This window comes from Plutella xylostella, chromosome 19 (assembly GCF_932276165.1).
Source record: "Plutella xylostella chromosome 19, ilPluXylo3.1, whole genome shotgun sequence".
Classification (NCBI taxonomy): domain Eukaryota; kingdom Metazoa; phylum Arthropoda; class Insecta; order Lepidoptera; family Plutellidae; genus Plutella; species Plutella xylostella.
Window position 1 is genome coordinate 10,237,247 of NC_063999.1, and position 26,990 is coordinate 10,264,236.

At 38.9% G+C, this 26,990-nt stretch overlaps 4 protein-coding genes across 5 annotated transcripts; 2 read left to right on the top strand and 2 right to left on the bottom strand.

Moving 5' to 3' along the window:
* The first annotated feature begins 40 nt into the window (after positions 1-40).
* On the top strand, positions 41-644 carry LOC105390295 (dolichyl-diphosphooligosaccharide--protein glycosyltransferase subunit DAD1). The gene is made up of 2 exons (XM_011561569.3): positions 41-353; positions 442-644. The coding sequence occupies exons 1-2, from the start codon at positions 146-148 to the stop codon at positions 570-572; spliced, it is 339 nt and encodes a 112-aa protein (XP_011559871.1). The 5' UTR covers positions 41-145; the 3' UTR covers positions 573-644.
* A 3,082-nt stretch (positions 645-3,726) lies between these two features.
* On the bottom strand, positions 3,727-26,677 carry LOC105390305 (E3 ubiquitin-protein ligase AMFR). Of its 2 annotated transcripts, none has more exons than XM_048628007.1 (12): positions 26,166-26,677; positions 18,388-18,564; positions 17,884-17,964; positions 15,118-15,270; positions 14,623-14,733; positions 14,107-14,285; positions 12,680-12,775; positions 12,112-12,245; positions 10,792-10,910; positions 10,303-10,414; positions 4,922-5,036; positions 3,727-4,730 (listed from the first exon to the last, which is right to left on the bottom strand). In XM_048628007.1, exons 1-12 carry the CDS (start codon positions 26,448-26,450, stop codon positions 4,568-4,570), a joined length of 1,725 nt encoding a protein of 574 aa, XP_048483964.1. In that variant the 5' UTR covers positions 26,451-26,677; the 3' UTR covers positions 3,727-4,567. The 2 variants fall into 2 exon arrangements, with proteins under 2 accessions (XP_048483964.1, XP_048483966.1); XM_048628009.1 differs by having other exon boundaries at positions 10,792-10,898; positions 26,166-26,676.
* LOC125490032 (putative nuclease HARBI1) lies at positions 5,363-7,141 on the top strand. The gene is made up of 3 exons (XM_048628010.1): positions 5,363-5,832; positions 6,065-6,351; positions 6,570-7,141. Exons 1-3 carry the CDS (start codon positions 5,603-5,605, stop codon positions 7,139-7,141), a joined length of 1,089 nt encoding a protein of 362 aa, XP_048483967.1. The 5' UTR covers positions 5,363-5,602.
* Positions 7,246-8,005, bottom strand: LOC125490033. The gene has a single exon (XM_048628011.1). It carries the CDS (start codon positions 7,867-7,869, stop codon positions 7,246-7,248), a length of 624 nt encoding a protein of 207 aa, XP_048483968.1. The 5' UTR covers positions 7,870-8,005.
* Positions 26,678-26,990: the final 313 nt, after the last annotated feature.

The window sequence follows — 26,990 nt, forward strand, 5'->3', positions numbered from 1 at the left end:
GAGTATCATTTTATCTTGACAGTTCAAATGTCTTAAAAAAACTGTCAAATTTGCTTGCGCTGACGTGTAGCTCGTTTGTTGAAAAATTGTAAAAGCCGAAATCAAACTCAATTTAAGCTTGTAAACGTTGATAAATCTCTCAAAAATGACTTCCATTGCATCTGTGATACCTAAGTTGTACCAAGAATACACTACAAAGACATCTAAAAAGCTGAAAATCATAGATGCGTACTTGCTGTACATCTTTCTGACCGCTGTGATTCAGTTCGTGTACTGCTGCCTGGTCGGCACCTTCCCCTTCAACTCCTTCCTCAGTGGCTTTATCTCCACCGTCAGTAGCTTCGTCCTAGCCGGTAAGACAACAAAATATAATAATAAATAACATAACCTAACTCAGTTATCAACACTAAAGTATAACATGCAATTTGTGGTGGTTTCCAGTGTGCCTGCGCCTGCAGGTGAACCCGGAGAACAAGAGCGAGTTCAGCGGCATCTCGGCGGAGCGCGGCTTCGCGGACTTCATCTTTGCTCACCTCGTGCTGCACATTGTTGTTGTCAACTTCATAGGATAGTCTACTTGTAGGATTAAATTTTAATATGTATTTGTAATAACACTTTCAGTCTGATTAAACACCTTACAACTACTGGTATCTTTTCATCTGTTATACATGTTCTATGCTGAATTCATGTTCATTTATTTATTTATTTACATGCATTCTGCTATTTTTGTCTTCTACTATTAACCATGTATAAGTTATAATTATTATTATAGTATGTATTTGTAGAGGATGTGGTTGAGAAACAAAAAGTCAAGAGTTATTAGTGAAATAATTTATTTTGACTAGTCCAGAATAATTAAAAGTTTACATTTTACAAAAATATCCTAACTTTTTCAGGTAAGATACCCAAATAATTAATCAGTATTCCAATTTTTTTATTGGATAAGTACAAGCTACACTACATAAACAATGAAGTGAAATGAATATTAAAATGAGCTATTAATTATACAATGTGGTAGTTAACTATCAATAGACACAGTGTAGGGCAAAACACCCAGTAACTGACCACCTTAAGGGAGTTGTTCCAGTAATTTATCTGTAGCGGGCTCAATTCTTATCGCTTATTAAATCCGATTTTTGTTTTAGAAACTAGAATAACAGAGCTAAATTCCTGAGTAAATAGCAAACATGTAGAAGTAACTCATTTTTTTATATATTTTTGCAAACAAAAAGTAGTGATTTTCCCAGTAACTGACCACTAAAATCTAGTAACTGACCACACTCGATGCCAGTAACTGACCACCAATTTAAAATGGTTTAAAAATGGAATTATGATTAAATCTTATTATTGTTTATTTATTTGATTACTTCATGTAATAGTACCGATCCTCTGCTCTCTTTTAATGTGTGACACATCACTTTTGCTCAAGGTTTCTTAACTGAAAAGTGCATTTAATTAATAAATCAGATTAATGCATAATTTAAATAATATCTTATCCTAATAATCAACCATTTATTTATTAAAAACACAAGTTTATGCATTTTTGTTAAATACTAAAAACAAAGGAATAAACACACATGCACATAGTGTACACGCATTTTAAATTTACAGCTTTCAGGGAGATTAATTGGCCCCAATACCTTCAGATACCGGTAGTACCTTCAGATAAGTCACAGAAAGGGCGATTTTGTTTGTCCGGAACAAGCCAGGATCAGTAGGACAGGCCCATGAAGCATTCATGGTGCCAGAAACGAGCATTTTCTTAAATATAAAGTAGCGAATCCAAGCGCTAAAGCCGGTCTTTTCCATATTCGGTATCAACTGATGAGGAGGAGGAATCGTGGCGGATTGTATTGTCGGCCTGGGAAAACATATATTCCCCGCCGGAAAAGTAGGCCCTTTCCCCGCCGGTCCTTTCAAGGATGTAGGACCAGAGACAGATGGTTTTCATTATTGCTGAAACCCCACCCAGAGACTTTCAGTGCGGCTAAAAGAGTCATTGAGGCTAGCCATTGTAATTATGACCGAATCAGATATTGGGGGTTAGTTTTTCAGGATACAAAGATGGATGCCTTGACGGACGGGATTTCAATGACTTTGTTGAGGATTCAACTGGAATATTTAGGATGCTGTTGAAACGTGCTTTCGTAGGTAAGTATTTGGCCAAAGACAGGATTAGTCATTTCTGCAAGGGGGACAGGGAATCTTTGCCTCGTTGAAGAGGCGTCACTGAAGCAGAACATCGCTGTACTTTCTTCATTTTCCGCTGCTGGACTAATGTGTCTGCCAATGATAGTATAGCGTTGCCAGTGGATTCCGGATTGTTGTGGTATCGGTTCCAAATGGCTGGGGTGTTGGTCGTGGTAACAACTTATAGAAGAATGCCCCATTTCTTGTGTGCCAATTTTACCGTTCTGTTTGAAATCCTCTGGTCGTTCATAATGCCATTGAAGGGCGTGTTGGTGCACCGGCTGAGGGTGCTAGCATTGTAGTGATGCTTTCTTTTTCCTATTTTGCTGAAGTGGCTTTGCCTGTCTTTGGAAAAATGTGGAGGCGCGTTTCTTCGGTAACGTATATTCGGGTTGGGTCATTAATAGCGTCATTGAGGTCTTGTTCGCCAAGTGCTTTTGTGCTCGGGGAACCAATTTCATCTGGTTCACAAGCGCTGGCATTTGTTAGGTACGCCTTCAGCTGTTCTGAAGATAGCATTTGAGTATCTTTTCATAGAGTGAGATGGTGAAAGCCATTTGTCTCCTGGTCTTGCATTCTTGAAGGGAATGCTCTAAGGATTATCTTTAAGGAAAAATTGTGACATTTGTCTTTATCCTGGAGAATCCACATTATCCTAGGCTGATAGTATGCTCCACTAGCGTTTTTATCTTCCACATCAGCTAATACCGAATCTGGAACAAACTTGAACTTTGTGTTTGAATTCTCTTTATTTTAAAAGGTGCTTGCATGTCACCCTGAATTATTTTGGAATGTCTTGTTGATCCTAGTTTGTCTCAGACAAGTGGAATTGCCTTTTCTATACTTTTTTTGCTATTTTGGCGTTTCTTCATCTCGCTGAAAGCTGTAAAAATATATCACATATAATAATACCAGTAACTGACCACCAATTTACCCAATAACTGACCACCTATGTCAGTAAATGGAAGGAGTGAAGATAGAATGCTCATATTTTGACACAAGAAAATGGCACATATGAGCTTTAATATTACGTTCTTATTTTGCCTAAATTCAGCTTCAACCAAAAATCCTAATAACCGACATAGGTGGTCAGTTATTGGAAAATCGCCGTTTCGTCGTCCAGTAACTGTCCACCCCATTAAAAACAATCAAACGGGAAATAACAAGCTGAATCTTATCAAAAACGTAATCTTTATAATTCAATCTATATGGTATATTTTTTTCTTTCAATGATTTCAATTTTTTTCATGGTAAATTTTACGATCAAAACATTCACTTACCTTAACAAATACGTTAGTCACAACTGCAATTTACTCGGTCCGCGCGCCAACTGAACTTTTTCGATCGCTCACTATCCATCTGTTGGCGGCTGGCAAAATCTTTTGTATCAGTAATGCTCTCAATGAACCACAAAATAGACTGGATGTTCACTAGATGGCCCTGCTTGGCTATTTTTCTTATTTATTGGAGTTGAAGAGGAAGGTGGTCAGTTACTGGCACATGGTCAGTTACTGGGTGTTTTGCCCTACATAGTTGTTTTTACAAAAATACTCTCAAATCTATAAAAATAGAAGTATGAAAAAGCAAAAAAGTTAACTATCCATAATGGTTTTACACCTTCTTTCTTAATGTTATGTTATAGGAAAATATAGTAAAACACCTAAAATTAAGCAATACATATACACATTTTTGAATTTACAGAAAAACTATTATTTACAGGAGAAATAACATTAAAGGATAAATGAAAGATATTGTTTACGCAACTCCTTTTTTTCATTGAGACCATTCACTGGTTATACTTTTTTGCATGAAGGAAAAGGCATCCCTATTTTAACATCAAATACAAAATCTACAGCTAACCATACTTAATGTCTTTAAAACTATAATTCATATATTTTTTATGATATCACATGTATGGTCAAAAGTTTTTATTTGCACTAAGATCTTTTAATCATACACTATAGGAAATCACAATGAATGATCAATTCAATTTAGATCTTCAAACTCTATAAAATATGTATATAAAGTCCCAAATTTAAATAGAGTTTGAAAAAATTACAATGCGACAGCTTTCAGCTGAGACTTCATTTACAATTTTGACCCTCCCGGGGCTCGCTGTGCACCACCTCAAGAATCAGATCTGATAACTGATCATTACTTGTATTTTATACCAAAAACCTACAATGAACTTGGAAGTAAACATTAGGAATTTACAACACAATCTCCACTCAACCTCTGCGCCGTCAACTTAACAATTCGATGAATGTCCGTGAAATTCGTAACAACTTTGGCACTCTGAGTCCGTCAGTGTTCAGTGGTGCCTCCTCGTGTAGACCCATATGAGCAGTCGGTGGTTGGCGCGCGCCCGCAGCCGGGCTCAGCTGGCGGGCCCGGGGGCGGGGGCAGCGGGGGTCGCGGGGGCGGGGGCCGGGGGGCGGCGGGCGAGGTAGCGGCGCCGCGCCTCCGCCACCAGCTGGCGCTTGCGGCGCTGCAGGAGGCTCTCCCGCTCGTGCGAGCTCGACGAGAACTGCACTTCCACCCTGGAGGGATTGAAAGTTAGTTCACTGTTATTGTTACACTCTATGTATCAGTATACTCTAATTAGTATTAGGAGTAGTGACTTGTAAGTGGCAACGCAATTTACATGTAGGTATAAAAACATTTTGTATTTAGCAATTGCATTTTTTTAAAATGAAATAGTTGCCATCAATAACATAGTGAGCACACGTACGGTTTATCATCCTCCTCGTCTATTTCTGGCTCGGGTTCCACCACGGGGGCGGCAACTGTCGCGGGGGCGGGGGGCGCGCTCTCTGGGGGCGGGTCGGGGAATGATGGCTCTTCCTCTGTAGGAACAAACACCAATTCTTCATTTTGTTTCAGTATTACATCTACTCCACATAGGGCCCTGATCGTTTACAAGTAGCTTGCGAGCATCATTGTGATATTAAAATTATGACTTTCTGTCTATAATCCAGATCTACCATAGAGTCGAATTTCGAGTATCAGACACCTGTTAGCCTCTTGTAAACTTTCAGCTACAAATTCAGGGGCTAATTGTTTGATTTCAATCTATCATAGATTCTATGATATTATTAGCTGTAGTCAAAATGTTTTTTTTTTTATATTTTAACGACTGTTGGGGCCATAGACTTAGAGTGCGTTGCACCATTTAACTTTAACCATTACAAACGTCACATCGTCTGTCAAAGTATCGGTTAAGCGAAAAATTGGTTGCACCATTCAACTATGGTTAAAATGACGTCATAACTTTAACGATAACCATAACCACCCAATGTTGGCCGGTTACTGCTTTTGTTAAAGTCAGGTAGCCGTCAAACGCGTTGTATAACCTCAAAGGCCTCAAAGTAACAGTATTACGTACAAATATTCATATTAAATAACTCTCATCATGTCGCTTCTGCGTGAAATAGCGCTTGAAACAAGTTCCTCCGAAGATGAAATTGAGGTGGAGTATGTACGGAACTTACAAAATAGGAAGAAAAAGGTGTACTTTCAGAGAACCAATAGATTTCTAACTTGGGATGAGAACTCGTTCTTGGATAGGTTCCGGGTCTCTAAAACTGTGGCTCGTGTGTTGGCTCTAAAACTAGAACCTTTTTTACTGCCTCCAACGACGAAGTAAGTACCAATGCACCACATATTATGTTGTATAATGATCATCTGCACCACCCAATAAGCGTTCACTTCTAGACATAGGGCTCTCCCAAGGAGCGAAACAACACTATGCCCTCGGCCTTCCTTTCACCAGCCACTACCGGCTACCTGCTTGTTGCCGGTACAGCGCAGTAATGTAAAATCAAACATAGGTACCTATGTAACTCTTTAATTGAATACCTAACCTTGTTTTCAGAAATTTTGCAATCACACCAATACAACAAGTACTGATTGCATTGGAGTACTACGCATGTGGATCTTTCCAAAGATGTATTGGCGATACAGCCGGTGTGCATAAGTCAAGTGTGTCACGTATAATTTATAGAGTGAGCAGAGCTATTGCCAACATGCGGCAGGAATGGGTTTCGATGCCACAGAACGTACAGGAAATGGAGAAAACGGCTACACGATTCTACGAAATAAGTGCATTCCCAAAAGTAGTTGGAGCTATCGATTGCACCCACATACCAATTAAGTCTCCAGGTATGTATTGAATTTAAGCCTATTAAAATCACTCAATAAATATATCTTCAACTACCTAGATAGATATTAATTGTGTGAGTTGGAATCTCTGTATAAATACCCATACATAAAAAAATACAGTGAGTAGGTAATTTAGTGAACTAAACTCAAAAACTCTGAACCATTTATAAGTAAATCTCGCTATTAAGTGGAATGTAACCCTTAAAACTGTTTTACAGGTGGCGAACATGCAGAAAACTACAGAAATCGGAAATTATTTTTTTCGATGAATGTACAAGCTATCTGTGATGCGGACATGTACATAACAAACATAGTAGCACGTTGGCCTGGCAGCAGTCATGATAGTCACATTTTCAACAGCAGTGTTATTAAGGGCAGGCTAGAAGATGGTGAGTTTGCAGGGTACTGGTTGCTGGGTGACAAGGGTTATGCCATAAAACCTTATTTGCTTACACCTCTACGAGACCCAGTAACAGATGGAGAAAAGCTCTACAATGAGAGCCAAATTCGCACTAGGAATGTTGTGGAAAGAATGTTTGGGTGTTGGAAAAAAAGATTTCCAGCTTTATCAATGAAAATAAGGACAGATTTAAGAAGAGTGCAGCCCATCATAGTGGCTACGGCAGTGCTCCATAATATATGTAAAAAAATGAGAGACCCTGTGCCACCAGCTCGGATTGTTGATGATGATTCATCTGATGAAGAGGATCCTGCCTATGAAGTTAACAGGAATGATGAGAATAATCGGAGAATGTTAATAAATAATTACTTTAATAGATTACATCGTTAGTTAGTTTAATTATTTCAACTTGTTAAGAATTAATTAATGAGATAATTAATAATAATACTCAATAAATTTTATTCAATAATAATAATAAAAATATTTAAAAACAATTATTTATTATTTTTGTCCCTCTTTTCTTTTAAAATCAGTATTTCCAGGCGCAATTTCTCCATTTCCAATTCATGGCGCTCCTCATTGAATCTCAGCGTTTGCTCGTGTCGTTCTTTTTGTTGATCAATGGTTTCCTGAAGCTTTCTCAATTCGAGATCCAGTGTCCCCTCCAATACTGCTATCTTTTTTTCTCGCAGGTTCTGCCGAGTGTTCATTATAGCATCGTAATTTTTTTGAATTTTTTTCTTGGCAAGTCTTTTTAGAGAAGAAGATGCAGGTCTTTTCAAAAAGGAATAAGGTGTGCTGGTGTCCAATGCCCATTTTTCGCCTGTAGACGGTATATTTTCATCTGTATCCTGTGTACCCTCCTCTATCTCTATTGCACCTTCAGATATTGCTGGCTCAACTTTGTCAACTTTGTCAATATTTGGAGGAGCAACGAACTTAGGAGCTATGACATCGTCATCATAGATTGCCTCATTCCCATCAAGTGTCGTTGACATTATTGACCGCAGCCAGTCTGTTGTGTCATCCAATGCAGGTGGCGCAGGCGGTGGACCTCCTCCGGTACGGCGCATTTCCTGGCGCTCTCTGCTAGCATCCTTTTTTGCACTCCTCTTCATGTTTTCGAACTTATACTTTAATTGTTTAACTGTACGGGCTGTATCACCGACAGCATTGAAATCTTTTTGTAATGAGCCCCAGGCATTTTCTTTTTGTTTAGTACTGGAGGCGTCTGTCTTTTTGCAGAGCAAAACATTTTTATATTTACCCACAAGCCTTTTGAGCCTGTCAATCTCAATTTTAGAGAAGTTTACACTTCTTTCTCTGAAGAAGAAATAATACTGGTTTAAATTATGTTATAAATAAATGCGAAGTCTAAATACACCATACACAAGTTGCAAAATAGTAGTGTGATTTCTAAATTTGTATAGGCAAGCATGAGGCAAGCAAGTAATATTATAATATAATATATATTATAATATAATATTACTTTTACTACGCACTTTTCACCATAACTTACATACATGCAGTAAGATCTAAGACCTAGTAAAAAATATTAACGTAATCTTCACGAATAAGTTTAGATACCCACTACGATTCTAAAGCATTGGTTCAAGAAAGCAGTTTAAACAGTTAAGTAGGGGCCAATGATTTAATGGTAGGGACATACTTTGTGTGAATTTTTGAATTTTTGAACAAACTCGAATTCGGCTCACTTGGGTCTTCCATTGTTTGTGGTTGTTCGCAGGTAGCGGATCCTTCGATTTTATTTGCAGATAGTGCTTGATTGAAATATCTCAAGTCGAAAACTAGGCAAAAATTTCTCAGACTCAAACTCTAACCTCCAATCCAAATAACATGTTGACTTTGAGTGCTTTGACAGAGACTGACGGCTGCAGTCAAGTGGTTGTATACCATAGACCTATTTACTACACATTGTATATACTCATTGGCTGCAGTCCGACAGCTAGTTTTGGTATTGCCTTACATAAAAACGTTTCCCACAATAACTTTGGGGATAATTATGTCTCAAACGATTAGCAACCCTAATAACATTAACAATGACCGACGATTTGATGGTGCAACACGTTGCAGTAAAATGTTAACTATAACGACTCTGTCATTGCTAAGTTTAACCTTAACTATTACGGTAACCGGGATTTTGATGCAACCCACCCTTAGTATATACTAGCGTATAGACGAACAAAGCGAGCGAGGGAGAAGAAAATCCCTTACGGAAATTTGGCAAGATAGAAAAGGATAGCGAATATAATGAAACTGTGACTGGTTTTGAATGACAGAGCGTCACAATTCAGCACGCGGAAAAACAACCCCTTAGTATTTTGGATTTTTTGCGTACATCGTGGTTTATTTTCAGTAAATCTAAATGTATTCAACAACGGTAACATCTTCTGCGAGTAATTGTGGCGTTAATCATAGAAATAATCCTGTAAATTGCACATTTCACAGGTAAATACCAAAATAGTCATCACTGCTACGACGCGTTTATTTTTGATTAAAAATTGTCTTTTATCCTGTATTAAATATAAAATAATGCCAATGCTGTTGTTTACTTTCATATTTTGTGTATGTGGAAGTCCATTTGTTAATAATTTCCATGATTTTAGTGGATATATTTTTCATCAATTTATTTTACATGTACGCTAGGGATTGACTCAAATTAATCGATATCATTATCGATATTTTATCTTGAATGTTACCTATGAAAATAAATGCTAGCTTGCGTTTACCGTCTCGGATCTGAACCATTTTGTCAGGGCAAGGTACATCTTTTAACAAATACATAAACTAATTATTTTCTATAATTTGTCCAACAGATTCCCTCTATAGATACTATAATAAGACGAAAGTGGTTGAAATTAGTTGGACGCGTTGGTTGGAATCCAAAGAAGAACACTACCATTTGCAACAATTCGACTTAAGAATAAATGTGAACTTAATAATTTAGGAAACGAAACTGGAATGAACCAGTTAAATAAATAAATATGTGGTAACATCTCAAACACGGCCATCCGAGGCAGAGCCAGTAATATGGGTCAGACAGATAATATAATATCTAAGATTTTTCTGTTTAAAAGTCAATAAAATAAGGAGCGATGAAAAAAGTGTTTTTATTTTTATTTATGCATTTTTTTACACTATGTCAAAATTATAATCTGGACAACAACAGTCTATGGAACAACTCTCTCCAAGTTCGAACATCGAACTTCAATAACTTATCGATGGTCCTCCAAAGTAAAGAAAGGTACATCACTAGCTAATGCACACACTGAAAAATCAAAATTGGTCACGTTTTATCGAGCTGTCAGTTCGTCTATACGCTAGTATATACTAAGTCTATGGTTGGGGCCATAGGCATAGGGTCAAGGAACACCCAGCACAATTCCCCCTTTCATAATCCTTCGAGCCGGATTTCTGAAAGCTGAAGTGGTAATGAGGCGGTAATATCTGCCTCCGGTTACTGTGTCACCAGGTGCCAGGCTATGCGCCGGCAGCATGGCTGCACCTGTAGTGTAGAGAGACTGTCTCACCGGGCGGCAGGCGGCCCTCGAGGATGTTGGTGGCGGTGAGCGCGGCGGAGCGCGTGGCGAGCAGGTCGCGCGCCAGCTGCGCCAGGCTGTGCGCCGGGAACATCGCCTGCACCTGACCATAACAACCACATTCGGTCAATAATAAATATACATATAGGTATAATTTGTGTGAGCTTTAGGGTGAAACGTCGCAACTAAAAATGCCAGCAACGCAATGCACCCATAGGTTTACAACATAAATGAAAAGAAATATAAGATGTAAAGCTACGATGGATATAGGCGTTGGGGGTCCTACAAAAATGACTTTAAACAGTCTGCATGAAAATCTCGTTTATTTTTTGTAGCGATCTATGTTTATTATCATATTTACTTTTGCGGTGTATGGAGATGGAAAGGTTGGCATATTGCATTGAAAATGAGGCATTATTAGATTCTGCCAATTTAACTTTGCCCGCCATCTATCGGCATCCCTCGGAACTTCGCGCTCACCTGTCTAGCCATGGCGTCGATCTGCGCGCGCGGCGGCGGCGGCGGCGCGCGCGTCACCTCCACGCTGAAGCTGGGCAGCCACGACACGTAGCGCGACGACGTCATGCCTGCAACCAGCGCTGCGGACTTTAGGTATTTATACTGACAGTCTGAGGAACTGTTTCTCAATGATGGGGAGGAAAACGCAAATCTCATTCCAGATGTCGCCACTGTCGAGTAGGCCTGATTCTCCAGTTCTAATTGATTGGTTCAGTCGCCATTTTTTCTTCCCCAATAATGTCATTGGTCAGAACCTGAAAGGACCTCTCGATAGTGCTGTCTAAGTTTCACTTGGTTTCCTTCCCCTTACAGAGACCGACAGCATGTCATTTATCCCACAGGTAGCCATTATCCAGATATCGCGAAACAGGCCCTTAGTGTACAGTGTGGGTAGAAAGACGTCGAAGGTCATTGGGTGCTTGGTAGTAACAAAATTTGGTTTTAGGGTTTCCTAATACAAATTTATTGGCGGATCAGATTGATGGATAGTGCGAAATAGGATATAAGTAGTTATATTGCAAAAATTAACCTACAATCAGGTCAACTTAACATATAACAGTCAACCGGTGGTTCAGAAATATATTTATACACAAATATTGGGGTGACAAACGTAATGAAATTCAGAATAACACAACGTTGATAATGAGATGTTGTCACTGCACTTTACATGACAATAACTAGCGTATTGTAAAACCGCTACCACTTGCTTTGTGTGGGCACATGGTATGTATCTGACTGGAGAGATAACCTCACCATTGTGATTCCACCGCCGGTCGAGATGGAAGATAACTATGTACAGCAACGCACAGAGTAATATGGAGCCTACAGCGATGAACACAAGGTTCTCTATCATTTACATCTTGATGTTGTAGTGGTTTGTGTGATTGTAATTATTGAAAACAAAATATCTGGAATTTTTATTTGTTTTGCAGTTTCGTGGTGTTTTTGTCACTGACAGTGATTGAAAACCACCTGACAACTTAGCACTTCAGCAGGCCTCAGAATATGAGTCAATGAGATGCAATGAGGTCAGCGTGACGAGGAGAAATTGGTTTAAAGACATTATTCTGGGATATATTTTTCTCAAATGGATATAATACCATTTTTTAAACGAAAGCTTATCCAGTCATGATTTCCAAAAGCGGGATTTAATCTATGTATACTTTTGGTATACGTACAATGTGTAATTTTTTACTGTCAAAATTGCAGAATTAAGAGACGGTAGTCACGAGACTACCCTCTTCAAAGCACAAAAAACTCATAACAGTTGGTAAGACTCACGGTTGAAGTGTATAGTGGTATTCCGTGGCCCCTGCGGGGGCGCGGCGGGGGCGGCGGGGGGCGCGGGGGGCAGCAGCGCGCGCCGGCACGTCGGGCACGACGGGTCCTGCTGCAGCCACACCGTCAGGCACGAGCTGCGGAAAACATTAAGCATTTGAAGGTGAACGTGAATTTATGGTTACACTTATTACACTCCTCGGCAACATTGTAATTACTTATTGATATTATAAAGCGTAAGTTTTCGAAAGTGTGTATGTTTTTTTACTTTTAGATACGTGAACGACTGAATTATTTTCATGAAATAAGTCAATAGACATGTAGAAAGCTGTCATGGGCTACTTTTTATCACGAAAATACCACGGGAGAAAAAAAAAACTGGATGGATGTGTAGGATTCTTTCCTTTTTGCACACATAACTGCAACGCTTACTAATAGTATGTACTCTTCACTAGGAACACAGCATGCATACTGTTATATTAATCCCAAAGTAAATGCAGACCTGTCGGGAAAGAATTGAACAACATCATCATACGAGACACGAGTGTAAAACGCGCAGCCATGAATTCACCTGTGGAAAAGATGCTTGCAGGGGAGTTGTCGCGCGTCCTTCATGGCGTCCCAGCAGATGGCGCACGTGTCGCCCTCGCCCGGCACCACCGGGTAGCTGTGGGAGGAGGCGATACGGTCAGTAACATGGGCGATACGGTCACCAACATAGGCGATACGGATGCTGAGCCCGTAGTAGACGTAAATCCTAATGTAATGTTAGCATTTTAAGATTTGGGTTTAGACTATGGGAGTTATTTGCTTACTCCATACTAGGCACTATGAGATAACTTTAAATCATCTGTAACATTACAAATCATAATATAGATAATACCTATAAATATTGATAAAGAGAAATATATCTTTATTCAGTTCCGATTTATCATTATAAACTTTCCAAAAAGAGGATCCGCTAACTTATCTAGCTTTTTACTTGATTCTCTAATGTCACAATAATTTGCAATTATTTAAAATAGCACAATGGACATTTAATGACGTATTTACTTAATTTTGTAAATATTTGCGTATTCAAACAGTTGCGTAGGTTTCTTATAAACAAATAATTAATGATCGTTACCAATTATAGTAATGTTTTAAGCAATTTATTATAGATTTTAGTATCTGTGGAAAGCAACAAGATATTGAAGTTGGTGGTATCTTGAGTCATTGAACTGTGTGCTTTAATTGTAAACCACAGAATTAAACTACATAACCATAACTAGTTCTAGAAAACGTTTGAAATGGTCATATAAACAAGTTCAAATTATATTAAATTTGATAATAATTATTTGTTAGTGCGTAACACACATAACGTGTTACGCACTAAACCGCATATGAATATAACACAAGAAATATCAATGTAACGCAATGTTTTAAACAATTACCAATAATAAATGAGAAAACGTGAAGATGGTGAAATAAATACTTAATTACTAAACTATACTTTGTAAAATATAGCATGAGCTGCATCATTCCTATGACGTTTGATTGACAAATATCCTTATGTCTGGTAAACAAAGTTGGTTTTCCATAGAATACGAACAAAATGAAATGACAAATAAAATGTATGGATTTTATCGGTGTCATAGGAGACAGGCTCTGCCTAGCTTAGAATCGCATGGTTGTTTGTCAGATGACCACATATTATTTTTATTTAAATATAGTTACTGGCAAACCAGCTAAAGTGGCAGTGGGCTGGTCATATCTGCCGAAGAACCGATAACCGTTGGGGTAGAGGTGTTCTCAAGTGGAGACCACGAACAGGCAAACGTAGCGTGGGATGCCCTCCTGCCCGCTGGACTGACGACCTTAGGCGGTTAGCTGGTAGTGGTTGGATGAGGAAGGCTCAAGACCGAGTGTTGTGGTGTTGTGGTGCTCCATGGGGGTGGCCTATGTCGCAGCAGCACCAGCGCGCCCGCCGACAGCGCCATGTTGTGTGTAGATACTCACTGGTGCATGGTGAGCGCGCGCAGGGCGGCGTAGCGCGCGTGGCGGGCGGCGCGGGCGGCGAGGCGCGCCAGCAGCGAGCGCAGCTGCAGCAGCAGCACCAGCGCGCCCGCCGACAGCGCCATGTTGTGTGCCAGCACCATGTGCAGCGCGTCCACCAGCTCCACCAACAGCGCAATCATCTGACGGACGATAGCGGGCCACGTTATTGGATGAATCATATCACACTTATAACTGCCTGAATACAGGAAGATTCGAGCCATAGGTTGTCAAATCAATGATGACTTACGACTCACTAACGACCCTAGAAATATGCAGTAGCGACTGAATGAGGAAAGCCGAGAACAGAGTGTTGATGGAGATGATTTTTCCCACGCTGACTATATTTTACTTTCGGTGACCAACACTAGTCGTCATCAATACGCTAAAAAGGTAATTAATGTAATTGTCATTGTCAATAATATACTCATCTTCTATAAGCTAACTATTAATTAGCTGCAGTATGCGGGTAGTACTCACGTCGAACACGAGATGCGTGTAGTAGACGGGCGCGGCGGCGGCGTCCGCGTCGGCCGCCTGCAGCGCCAGCCGCGCCAGCGAGTGCAGGCACGACACCAGCACTAGCACGCACTGGAACACAACCGAGGCAAGGTATAGTGAGATAGATAGACGTCAGGAGCTCCAGAATAGAATAGAGAGTATATTGTGTGTATACAGACATCAAAACAAATTACAGTTGATCTGGACTCATGGAGACCCGTCTGAACGGTAGTAAATTATGGACCTTGTAGAAAGTACCTACACAGAAGTCCTTTCTATTCCATAGCTATCATAACTGAAGGGGACGAATGAGCGACACGACTGGAGATGACTAAGCACACAATCGACTGCTTTACTTACCCATTCAATAGCATATTATAGGTCATCATCAAAAGAACAATCATGAGGTAATGAAGAAAAGGGTAGAGTGTTGTAGCTTTGGGAGAGCTATTGATGTGTGTATGCTGTAGTTACCTCAGCAGCCATGAAGGCGAAGGTGTGCCAGCCGGCGGGCAGCCCGTACACCGCGGCGACGGCCAGCAGCGCGGCGGCAGCGCACGCCAGCAGAAGCAGCAGCGCCAGCAGCCGCGCGCGCGCCCAGCCGCCCGCCGCCGGCGATAGGGACAACTGGGGAGGGAGGAGAGGTTAGCTGTAGTAGGGACTGGTGAAGTGCAAACAGTAACACCCCGTTCACACTTTTCGTATGTCGCATAAGACTAGTCGAATGCTCAGGTCACCATATACTTTATATGGAGCTGTTCACATTGGATGACAGTTGAGACGCGATTTTTGCGAAAGTGTATGGTGACCAGAGCACTAGACTTTTAGTCTTATGCGACTTACGACTAGTGTGAACGGGCTGTAACACACATCACTACATCGAGGCCTTTTACAGCTCATTCTATTGGTATGTTATAAAATTGTGCTGTAAGTTTTCCTAATACAACATAAGTAAATACAGTTACGGAACTACAATAGATTTGTTGTGAGTTGTGATGTGTGGGACAGTGGTGTTGAGCAGCATGCTGTGTTCACTATTTTCTAGGCGCCACTTCACCTGTATGCTTTTCGACGAAGGCGACCGTTTACCGCCTTAATTATACGACTATTTATTTATTTATATTTATTCCATAATACCTAATAATATATTACTTTGAGGCATTTAATTAAATCACCGGCAGGTTAATAAGTGAATCATTCATATAGGCACAACCTTGACAAACATTTAAATACCAAAGTAGACAGCTGTTTACATAATATGCTGAAACTCAATCACCATATCACGTACAATTTATACATTCGTAATAAAAATTAAAAACATACGGTCTTATCACAAAACTAGACGCTCTAGACTGCTATACCTATGCACCTATCAATTACCGTATTAATCAACTTTTTGTGGTAATAGATGAAATGTTTAATACATAAAGCTATTAAAAGAACTGTCTTGAAGACTAGTAGGTAGGTGCCAAAACGAAACCTATTACCACTTTTTCTGAAGGGTAAAATGATATAGGCTTCACGTTCGTTTCAGTTGTATTATGATAAAACCTTCCAGAACTTATCTCTGCTTTGCGTGTAATTTTATGTATTTAACATAACTGAACATCAGATCACCTATATCCGCCAGTATCCGTTAATACCAGCTAAGCAGTAGTTTCTTGTTTCCGACAATCTATTAGCAGATCGCAGAAGTCAGCGCGTTGTTGGAAACGCATCGGGAGGGTCACTCCAGATTGAAAATAACGATACAACGATGCTCATACAATTGGTACGTTTAATTGGTACTTCTATGGTTTAATACAAGAGGTTTTTTATTAGTTTTTCGTAAGCCAGAGTGGCCCGCGGGATGGCGTGATCGTGTGATCAAGGTTGCATAAGCAAATGTAAACTTACATGACCATTATTGAATTGATTTTACGTTATCGAATTTATGTGTAGTTATTGTAAGTACATGTGCAACTTGTAATTACGAAAGGTCTTATCAACCTTCACAATAAATCGAAATATTAAAAATAAAATTAAGTTGCTTTAGCCAAATTGCAAGTGACAAAATTTATTTGTGCTTTCTTTTATAAAGATAGCTAGTAAATAATCGTTTTAACGAAAGCAACAGTTTTTAACGTTTCCAATAGTAGTCACCGCAATGTTTTACGGTACATCTGTCCATTACCTACTCGCTAATAGTACGGTAGATGCAAGTGATGTAGACATTAGCTGACGTCACAGTAGCGTCCACTGATTACCTACACACAACAGAACCTCTACTAGTCTACACACTCGCCTTCCGCCTCCGCAAACAAACATACTCCTCGACAACTAAGTAACTAATCCCATTATAACAATAATGTTATAATGCTTAGCTCCTTGTAAAAACGCTATATGGGTAAATGTCTCATTTCATTTTGCAAATTTGGGTTTTGGGTGTTGTTGTACTTTCAAGTGCGAGAATATTCGGCAAATATTGAAGGCAGTTATTTATTTAACGGATTTCTTCGTGGTCACTAAACCTCCTTCGAATGTGACCTTGATCGAGCGAACAGCGAAGTTTAGCAAAGTTTGCGATTTATTGATTAATAGTTTTATGTAACTTCACATCCAGGGAAAGGGTCATTTACATAAATACTTACGTTTACTACTAGTGACTCATTCGGGTCATTTCTAGATGATTCTATTTATATAGGCTTTTCTGGATCTTTCACATAATGAATAAGTTACGTAAATATTCATAAGCTTTCACTTTCAATTTTCGAGTTACTAGACTCACAAAAAACAGCCTCGATTTAGGTAATATTAAAAATTAATTTTTGCCTTTTCGTGACCTACACCGAAGTTTGCAGCAGACGCCGAAGGTCAAGAAATGGAAATGCTTCGATGTTATTCTGTAAGACAACGGTCGTTTGGCACTCTACACCTTGGCTACACACGAAAATGTGAAGAATATAAGCAAGCTTAATTTTGGGACAGAACTTTATGCATCCAAAGTAAGTAAGTATAGCACCCCATTTGTAGTGAGCGTTATGTTTGCCTTTAAAGTTCTTGATCAATTTGATCTTTGACCGACAGGGACAAAACAGTTCAATAGCTAAAACGTCCTATAACTTTTCTATGAATAAAGGGGATTAGTTTCTACTGTTGAACTTCAATTCGCAATCTCTGGGTCAAATTCATACCCACAAGTCTGTCACCTTTCTGAATGAAGTAATGAATAAGTAAATACAAGGTACACATTGCACTCACGTATTCGAAGCGGTCCTTGCAGAGCTGCGCCATGATGCCGAGGAAGCCCAGCGCCGTGAACCACGAGCACCACAGCACCACCTGGAGTGTACGGTGGTTTATTGCACATTGTGTGGGAGTATCAGTGTATCGGGGGGTGGATCAGTTAATCCAGAGGAGGTACAACAATTTACCAAAAAACCAGCGCCATTTTTTAAAATGTCTACATTTGTTTTTGTTGTGAATTTATTCAACTACTTATCTTGTCGGTAATGATAACACAAGCAAGACCTAGACTAGGGTCTGTCGCCGTGGTTAAAGGATTAGCCAGTCTCATTCGCATCTAGCGCTAACTGCCTAGGGTGCTCCGAACGTAAACGCAGGAAATCCGTCCCTTCAAACATTCGCATTTAGCGCTGACTGCCCTGGGTTCGGCGGAAGTATATAAGGAACAGGTAATGCATCACTCGATACATAATACACTTAACAGTTTTCAACTAAGCCAGCATATAATAATTTTCATACCTCATCCATGTACTGCACGTTGAGCACGCCGAACACGAAGATGAACTTGTAGAAGACGTAGTTCCAGAACTTGTCCTTGAGCCGCTGCGCCTCCGCGACCCGCAGGCGGCCGAACACCAGCCGCTGCAGCCCCGCGCCCGCCAGCGCCAGCGCGCAGCACGACGCGTTGATCAGCGTCTGGAGATGGAGGGCGGTTACTACATGTTAGTGACAGAAGGGGAGGGTGGAATGTGTCAAAACGGGTCAAAACGATGCGACGCGACGCCATTAGTGTGAGCCATGCCGCTTGACCTATTGGGCTATTGCAGGAAGGATTGCGGATTGCGCTAACATTGAGTCGCAAATAATGTGGTGGTTGGCGGGACACTATGTATCGTATTCATACTTTAATCATCATCAGCTGACATACATCAGCAGCATGAATCATTAATCGTTAATCTTTCTAAAGAAAGACAAAAAAGAGACAGAAAACCAATTAGGGTCAACTTATCAATATCCGGGATGACAACCGATAACTCCAATAATGGCTGCAACATACATAGACAGACTTGCAGATAACCTAGAAGCCAAGATGAGGCCGTGTGATGTGGAGCCTAGAGCGTCAACGACCTAGAGCGTGAGTACTTGCGCCGTGAATGTGAGGGCAAACCAATCTGCAAGTTCGTCCCAAGGCCTGAACCACTTTTACATACAAATGTGATTTACGCACAAATGTAAATTCATTTAATAAACATATTTATGCGCTGTTTTACATGCGAAGCGGTGTCAATGAGGGGAGAAATCTTTTCAGTAAACACTTTGAGTAAATAAAGTCCGAGAAAAGTTGTGTATATTTAAAACAACAAGGGCTGACGTGTCCACAGCTCTGTGGCTCATTGGTCGGTCTATGTAGCACGGGGCAGCACTAGTAGGTACCTCCAGTGTGAGAACCTCCGCAGGCACGTTTCTATCGGCACGTGTGCACAAACAGGTCCATTTAACATTTACCAACAAGAGTTACCGCTCGCTATTAATAACAGTGACGTCACACCCGGAGGCCGTATTGAGAGCAGCCACGTGGCCCGTCAGGGAAGCTTTGGGGGTATACACAAGCGATAGTAACCCTTATGCGATCAGAATAAACGGCAGTTTGTTATTGAAGATAATAGTAACACGTCAACAAACCTTTGGCTCATTGAAGGAAATTATTGCGTGGGAATAATCGACGCTGTGTTTGTTTGTGAGAGTTGTGAGACGACGACGTAATCAAAGATTCATCGCAGCAAACGTGACTAAACTAACGTAGGGTAAAGATACCTAGGTCTTATACAGAAGTTAATCGTTCGTCTACAGCCGCGAGGAATAGGAGAATTGTGGCAGTGGCAAGGCCAAGGCCGCTCATGTATCGGAAGGTCGCCAGAGTCACACTGACTGTGGTTTCCTCGCTGTATTTACCTGAACCGGTACACCTATCGAGGAAAACGGTGCAAGATTCCTTTCTCTGAAGGGCTGACTGAAAATACTTTTATAACTAAAGCTAATTTATACATTTGGAATTATAATTTTCTGGTTGTTTGCCTTGAGCATGAATCGGTTTAAGCCGCATAAAGCATGATACTTGAAGATAATAATGATTTGAGATAAGAGCAATAGACAAACACGATTGTAAACATCGAGCGTACGATAAGAGGAGAATCATAACATGTTGTGTGTCACAAGACTCACAAGCTTCGTCGATCAACTAAACATGTTACGTAAAAGATACGGTTTTATTCTAAAACTTCCTGACATTCCTGACCTATGTCACACAGGCGATTACAACGCCTTCGGGAAGGTTATTCGAGTATTCTCAGCCTTAGATACAGATGTATAATAGTGTAGTATCGCTGATGCCATGCAGGAGTTTTTAGAACAACCGATATGTCGAATGAGAAATTTTGGTCTATGTCTAATATTTCCCACAATCAGTTTCGATTCTGAACAAATACAGGGATTGTAAACAGCTGATTAATACAGTAAGTTTGTCGGATGATGTTGTGTTTACCCGGCGCACACACGGCGACTGTACCGCGCAGATAGAAAGTTGGCAGCGCCGTGTATTTATTTATAGTTATACATACTCGCGGTATTTTATTATTGCGCATTTTTATACATTGACAAGTTGATAAGTCCTCTGTTGAGTTGTACATTGAGATAGATAGTTTTTTTCTACGCCTAATAATACATTTGTACCGTAGCGTACCATAAGGTAATGTATCAGGTAACAAGCATTGCGATAACGTGATTAGGTATATCACTGACATGAATTACTCTATTCTATAAGGATCATGTTTGCGATTAGTAGATAGATATATCTACTCTTGATTGTGTTCCATGTATGTCGATGTCCGCACATAGCCTCAGTGGATAAGTCAATGAACAAGAAGTGGACCCTTTCTACGTGGCCTATCGGCCTATTTTAAGCTAATCGAGCTTTTCACACATTACGAAATATTTAAAGGATCTTAATAAAAAAAATACGTTGATAAGAACCAGTAATACAATGCAGGTTCACATCAAATTTAAATATTGGAAGCTATTGTCCCTAATATCTGAGATTATAATTTTTATAACAATGCTAAAGTTGTTACTTGAGAGACCACGGAGCATAACGTGGTGGAAATGTATTGCGCTTATTTGTGGCCGATGTAAAAAAAACTCGCACTTTGCACGATGACAGATGCTGCTGGAGGTGCTGGAGGTGGAACACAGAGGGACAGAGTCCTCAAAGTAGTCAGTGTAGAGATAAATACTGCAGGCTGCTGTCACTGATTAGAATGGGACGGATTCTGTAAATAAAACGATAACGAGCAACAGACACTTCACATGACATGGTCAGGAAACTCAGAAATATGACAATCACGGGTAGACTGATAAATAGTTCAATCATACATTGAGTTTTCATGAGTTTGAGTCAGCATTGTACTAACAGAGGGTAAAGATAACATACAACACAGGCAGTAGTCAAGCCTGTTCAATCATCGTATCCGAAGTGAGATGGATGTGAAGTGAAGGCAAACGAGTTGTTTAACCGACCCATACAGCAAGCTTACTGTATCTAATCATTTTACGTCAAAAACATTTTTAAAAGAACTTGTTTTCTATCGCAAGTTACTTAATTATAATTTATCCTTATATGAATCGCTTACAAAGTTAAAATCAAGTTTTTGTGTGATTTGATTACTAGACGCAGTTATTTTCCAAATTTAAGATAGCAATCGTCAGGACAGGAGGATGCAATGGCATGGAAAGGGCTCTGTCAATCATAATAATAGTTATTAGTCTGTTGTTCCTCTAGCGTCATAATCTCTGTCCTCCACTTTCCTCATCCAGCCGCAGCCGGACACCTGTCCAAGCTCGTTGGTCCAGCGTGCGAGAGGTTTGTTTTGTTATTGATATTTGATGGAGCTGATGTTTAGTCAAGTGTAGGTAGGTATGTGAGACTAGTCTGTGGGTATCCTAACGAGAGAACGCCCTGTAAGGTGTCGCTAAAATACCAGCTGCCATATACGGAGGAGGTGCTGTATATCTCCAATTAGGTCAATGAGAACCAGTCCCTTGCGCGTTATCATCGCAGCGACGCGACGAAAATAACCTCTTATTTAGGAACTTCGAGGCACTCTGTTTGTTGGTTGCATTTAACATAAATATTATATCAATCTTACGGGTACACTACATAAATCCGAATTACTTTTTTACGAATATGAAAATAACGATTTTTAAAATTACGAATTTCATAGTTCCGAATAATTCACAATCCCGAATTTCAAGTTTCCGAACAACGAAAATCACGAATAGTTAATAAACGAAATTTCAAACAACATATTTATTAAAATGACGAAAGTCAATTTTTCGAATATTATTATTTCGATGTTTTAAAAGTACGACCTTTTATTATAACGAATTGTTAAAATTACGAATCCCGAAGTTTTAATATTCCGAAAATACAAATTCCCGAATGTATCTTAGTTAACAAGAAATAGTTATTAAGAATAGTGTGTTTATTAACAGCATAATCCGTATACAATTTAACAATATTTTTTAAGCTATATTATGTGAAACGCTCCGCTCCGCTTCGCTGCGCTCCGCTTTGTTATTCGATATCTATGTGCACCTAACATATATTTAACGTTTGAACTTCGAATCACTTCTGAATTCTTACGACGTAAAAGTTAAATTTGACTACAAGTTTCACACATTGTCCTTCACATTACCAAGGGTTATCATTATCACTGAGTGGTACAAATATTGAAGAGAAAGTCTCCGAATAAAATTAAGCTGAACATGATATGGGAAAGAAAGGGCGGATAAGAACCACTGGCGCCGCACTGTCGTGCAGAAAGCATTTATGAGCTGGCGCGAAGACAAAGGTGTGGTGCGGTATAGGACGAGGTCTGCTGTTGGAGCCCTGTCTCTGATTAGGTAACTCTGGCTGTGGGCCTGATGATGATGAATGTGATATTGCTACTGTAGAAGTCAGAAACCAAAGCACATTTACTTGAAATTGTTCAAAATAAAATAATATAATCTACCTATATTGTCCAAGCTGACAAGTAAGCCTAATCTATCGGTTATAAGATTTATAAGGTATACCTTATAAAATCTTATCTGCTGTGGTCAATCTTTGTTGGTAGAGTTGCATACCTAAATTATTGGTAAAAATATATAATTTACCTATAATTCGAGACATACAATAGCTTTTAATGCTTTTATAACCTTTATGCTGAGGAAAAAACATTACTGACAAAGGAAGTTGACTTTTATCTTGAGAAATGAGTGATCACAATACGCATTTCAATAGTTTACATTACAGTAAATTACTAGAATCAGGCAATCTAAACTTCTAAATATAAAATCATTCATGTTTAAATTATTGAATCAAAGTCATTTGTTGAGCAATATTTTCTCAAGTTCAGGACTAATTACAGTGTTGTGGCTGCCTCTGCATTTAAAATTCAGTTTCCTTAGTAAAAGAGACAAGAATAGCATTATCTTCTGTGCAGTTTTTTGGCAGCAAAATCTACTGCAACAGTAAACATTGGCAACAAGACTGAATGATGTGGCTTGCTGCTATTGGTTTGTTTGTGTTTTCAAATTTATTAGATCTTTCCTAGTATCACTCATACATAATAATATATAAATATAAAATAATTATAAAACACATTAAATATTATTAGCATTAAAAATCATCAACATTAATAAAATACACAAGTGTCAAACATGATAAAGAAAATTTTGGATTTATAAATATATCTATTGTACATTAAAGAATGGGCATGCACTCTCCCAACACCTCTGTAAATCAATAGCACAACAATAGACAATGCCTGCAAGTAAAAATATATGGGGAATATTCGTCATTAAATACAATAATGCTGTTATAAAGCTATACATTGTGAGAAGACTGTGAGTGCAAAAACACAATGCCTTAAGTTTTTAAACAAGGAAAACAAGACAATTTCTGGTAACATACCTCACAGTTTGGCCAATTAATGTTACTGTCTTTATTTTATTGTGCTTTGGAAATAAATGCTTTAAAATAACTCATTTTAACACATATTTTTTATTACGTACATGAGTTGTTGTAGGTGCTAATAATTTTATAGGAATTTCTATAAAACTGATAAATGAACTTGTTTTACTCTAATGACTTAATGACACAGAGATGTGGTGCAATGTTCAATATGTGCTCATGTACTGAACAGAGAACTGTTCAGAACTTATTGTACATAGTGTAGAAACACTATGTACACATGTCGGCTGCATGTAGGTGCAGCATTGTATGTTAGATTCACTTAGAAACAGTAAATGTATGTATTGGTTGAAGCCGGATGTGTGATTAAACAATCACAGAATTGAATAACAAATCAGTTAGAATAAGTAAGTAATATGTAAACAACTTAATGTAGAGAATAAATTACATGAATTACTGTATGGATAGAGACACAACTACCAAGCAACAGAAGAATAAACATTTTACAATCCTTTTTTAGTTTACAAAATAGTCAGATGGGTATTTCTTATTCTTATAAAAAATACTGTCTTACGTAAGAATCGGCTAGCTGGAAGCACTCATAGTTGTTAGGTATGAATTAAAACAGTAAATCATATTTTTTATCATGCAGGCAAGTTAATTATGCATTAAAATACATAAGCCTTGTATTTATAGATTTCAATATCCCCCCAAAATGTCACAGCCGTGCGATGTCCGCTCACCGAATTACTCAACAAAATATTTTTCTGGAATTAATTGGTGCTTTTTCAGACAAAAAAACATTATATAATCATTTTATATGCAATTAACTTATCACAATACATATATTTCATGTTGTTTAGCTAAGTTAGTTTAAACCAAAACCTTTCGTAAAGTTTGTCTGATGTTTTTTTGTCACAGCCGTGGCTCGAAATATTTACACTTGAAAAAAGGGTAGAAGTTTGCGACATGTATCTGCTATAACTATATATTTTTCTGCTATATCAACACTGTATGACCTACCCTTTCTTGGCCGGCATGAATGGTGGAGTGTAAATTAATAATATTTTTTATGTTTTATTTTATAAATTAACACTCTGATCTGAACCTGTCCAGACCGTGTTCAAGTTATATAAGGTAAGCTCAACTGTATTGTCAGTTTGTTTTTCGTAATTTATAACTTAAACAATGTACTTACAGATAAAAGTAACAAATTGCAAAAATAATGACGAATTTTAAAATAATGTCAGGCACGGTGCGAAAATGTCACAACCATGGCAGTCACAGCCATAGCTTTTTGAGGCCATGGTCGTGACATGTTTTAACATGTCACATCCATGTCGAACATGGATGTGACGTAACTACCTTATAAAAAAATATATAGTTATTCTGAAGGCACAAACTTCAATTTTATTTCTGTGAAAACTTTGATTTGGAATATTGAAAATGAGATTTACGCCATTCAGTCATAAAGTCGAATTTTAAACAAGGAATTTAATTTGTCACAACCATACTTTCACACCTCATTTTCTACCCCTTGCAAAGCCTGTTAAGCTTGATTGAAGATATTAAAATTCATTATTTTCAATACACTTTCCAATAACATTAATAAAAAAATATAAAAAAAAAGTTTTAAAAAAATATTTTTTTTTTGTTTTTTTTAAGAAATACCCAGATAGTAATTGTTAGGAATGTGTTGTTGTGCAATAAGATCAGTGAGATGTAAGCTTAATGCTTAAATTTCTTGTCCTTCAAGCTTAAGCACTAAATATAGAACAGTTTAAAGATTTATGCTCATACCAGGTAAGAAAATATCATTGCATATACTTTACATCATTTTATTCCATTAGGCATCATACATATTGTGTGTGACTTAAATTTGATCATCTTGTTTTGCTTTTTCAAAAATAGACTATCTGGAGAATCATCTGAATACATTTACTAAAGTATGAATATCTTATCTTGTCTTACTTTGTTGAAGATACAATACCTAGTTAACTTACTAACAATATGAGTTTTAAATATTCAACAGAACATAAAGGTTCCTCTGCTTATCATATTTTGTAAACCAAAACTGTTATTCTTTGTGTTAACAACACCAGATAACCTGTGCTAGACTGATACAGTTGATAGGCACACAATGTAGTCAAGTCAAAGAATATGCAAACTAAAGAAAAATATACTTTTGAGCTGTTTACTCTTGGACATGGGAACACTACAAAAGTTTTCAGTGTTGGTGGGTCATCTAGAATGATAAATGGCATAATAACAATATGAAGGTACTGACCCACATACAGAGCGGCTCCTGCATCATGTAGGTGGCGACGTCCAGCACCTGCTCCGTGAGGTTCCTGTCCCCGGGCGGCGCGAGGGCGGGGGCGGGGGCGGCCTCCGGCGCGCCGCCCGCAGCCGCTGCCGTCTCCGCGCCCGCCCCGCCGCCGCCCGCCCGCCAGCCCGCCTGGCTCGTCGCCGTCAGCGCGTAGTACACCGCCATGGACAGCAGCGCCGCACTGCCCGCCGTGTACGCCTTGAGGTTCGGCAAGGGCAGACGGTCCACGAGTGTCCCGGGCATCTTGAACGTTCTATATTATATACGAACGCGCTGAATAATCACTACTTAAACACCACAGTTTCGGACTTAATGACATTGGATAGCTTCCACGATCGGACGCGATTTAGATAATGTTTTTATATCGACATAATAACATTCTTTGGAATCGAGTTGAGAGAAAATATGGAAAAGTCGTCACACCACACATACGCACACAAACAGAATAAACCATAGACTAGCTAGATTTGATTAAGTAGAGCAAAAAAAAAATAACGTTGTCTAGTGATGAGTCGGTTACAAAATAAGTTTCTTAATCGAGTGTAAATGGTGCAATTTGATCGGCAATATCTTTGACATTCATTGGATTTAAAAAAGGCACCAATGAAACGTTACGGTAAAAGCGGGACCTACTACGTATTGTAGTTTAATTTTGAGCCACGGAGTATACTTACTTAACTAATCAATTAGTTTATGAATTTTAAATTATACTCACTTTTCATAATGCAAATGCAAGGGCAAAAGAAATATTCTGGCTTTAATAAACCTCTGCCTGACCTCTGA

Coding starts and splice junctions, on each gene's coding strand:
- LOC105390295 (XM_011561569.3), top strand. CDS start 146: ATGACTTCCATTGCATCTGTGATACCTAAGTTGTACCAAGAATACACT. Junction 354..441: donor CAGTAGCTTCGTCCTAGCCG/GTAAGACAACAA, acceptor GGTGGTTTCCAG/TGTGCCTGCGCCTGCAGGTG.
- LOC125490032 (XM_048628010.1), top strand. CDS start 5,603: ATGTCGCTTCTGCGTGAAATAGCGCTTGAAACAAGTTCCTCCGAAGAT. Junction 5,833..6,064: donor TTACTGCCTCCAACGACGAA/GTAAGTACCAAT, acceptor CCTTGTTTTCAG/AAATTTTGCAATCACACCAA. Junction 6,352..6,569: donor CATACCAATTAAGTCTCCAG/GTATGTATTGAA, acceptor ACTGTTTTACAG/GTGGCGAACATGCAGAAAAC.
- LOC125490033 (XM_048628011.1), bottom strand. CDS start 7,869: ATGAAGAGGAGTGCAAAAAAGGATGCTAGCAGAGAGCGCCAGGAAATG.
- LOC105390305 (XM_048628007.1), bottom strand. CDS start 26,450: ATGCCCGGGACACTCGTGGACCGTCTGCCCTTGCCGAACCTCAAGGCG. Junction 14,734..15,117: donor TCGCCTTCATGGCTGCTGAG/GTAACTACAGCA, acceptor GTTGTGTTCCAG/TGCGTGCTAGTGCTGGTGTC. Junction 10,911..12,111: donor TACCACTATACACTTCAACC/GTGAGTCTTACC, acceptor TAAAGTCCGCAG/CGCTGGTTGCAGGCATGACG.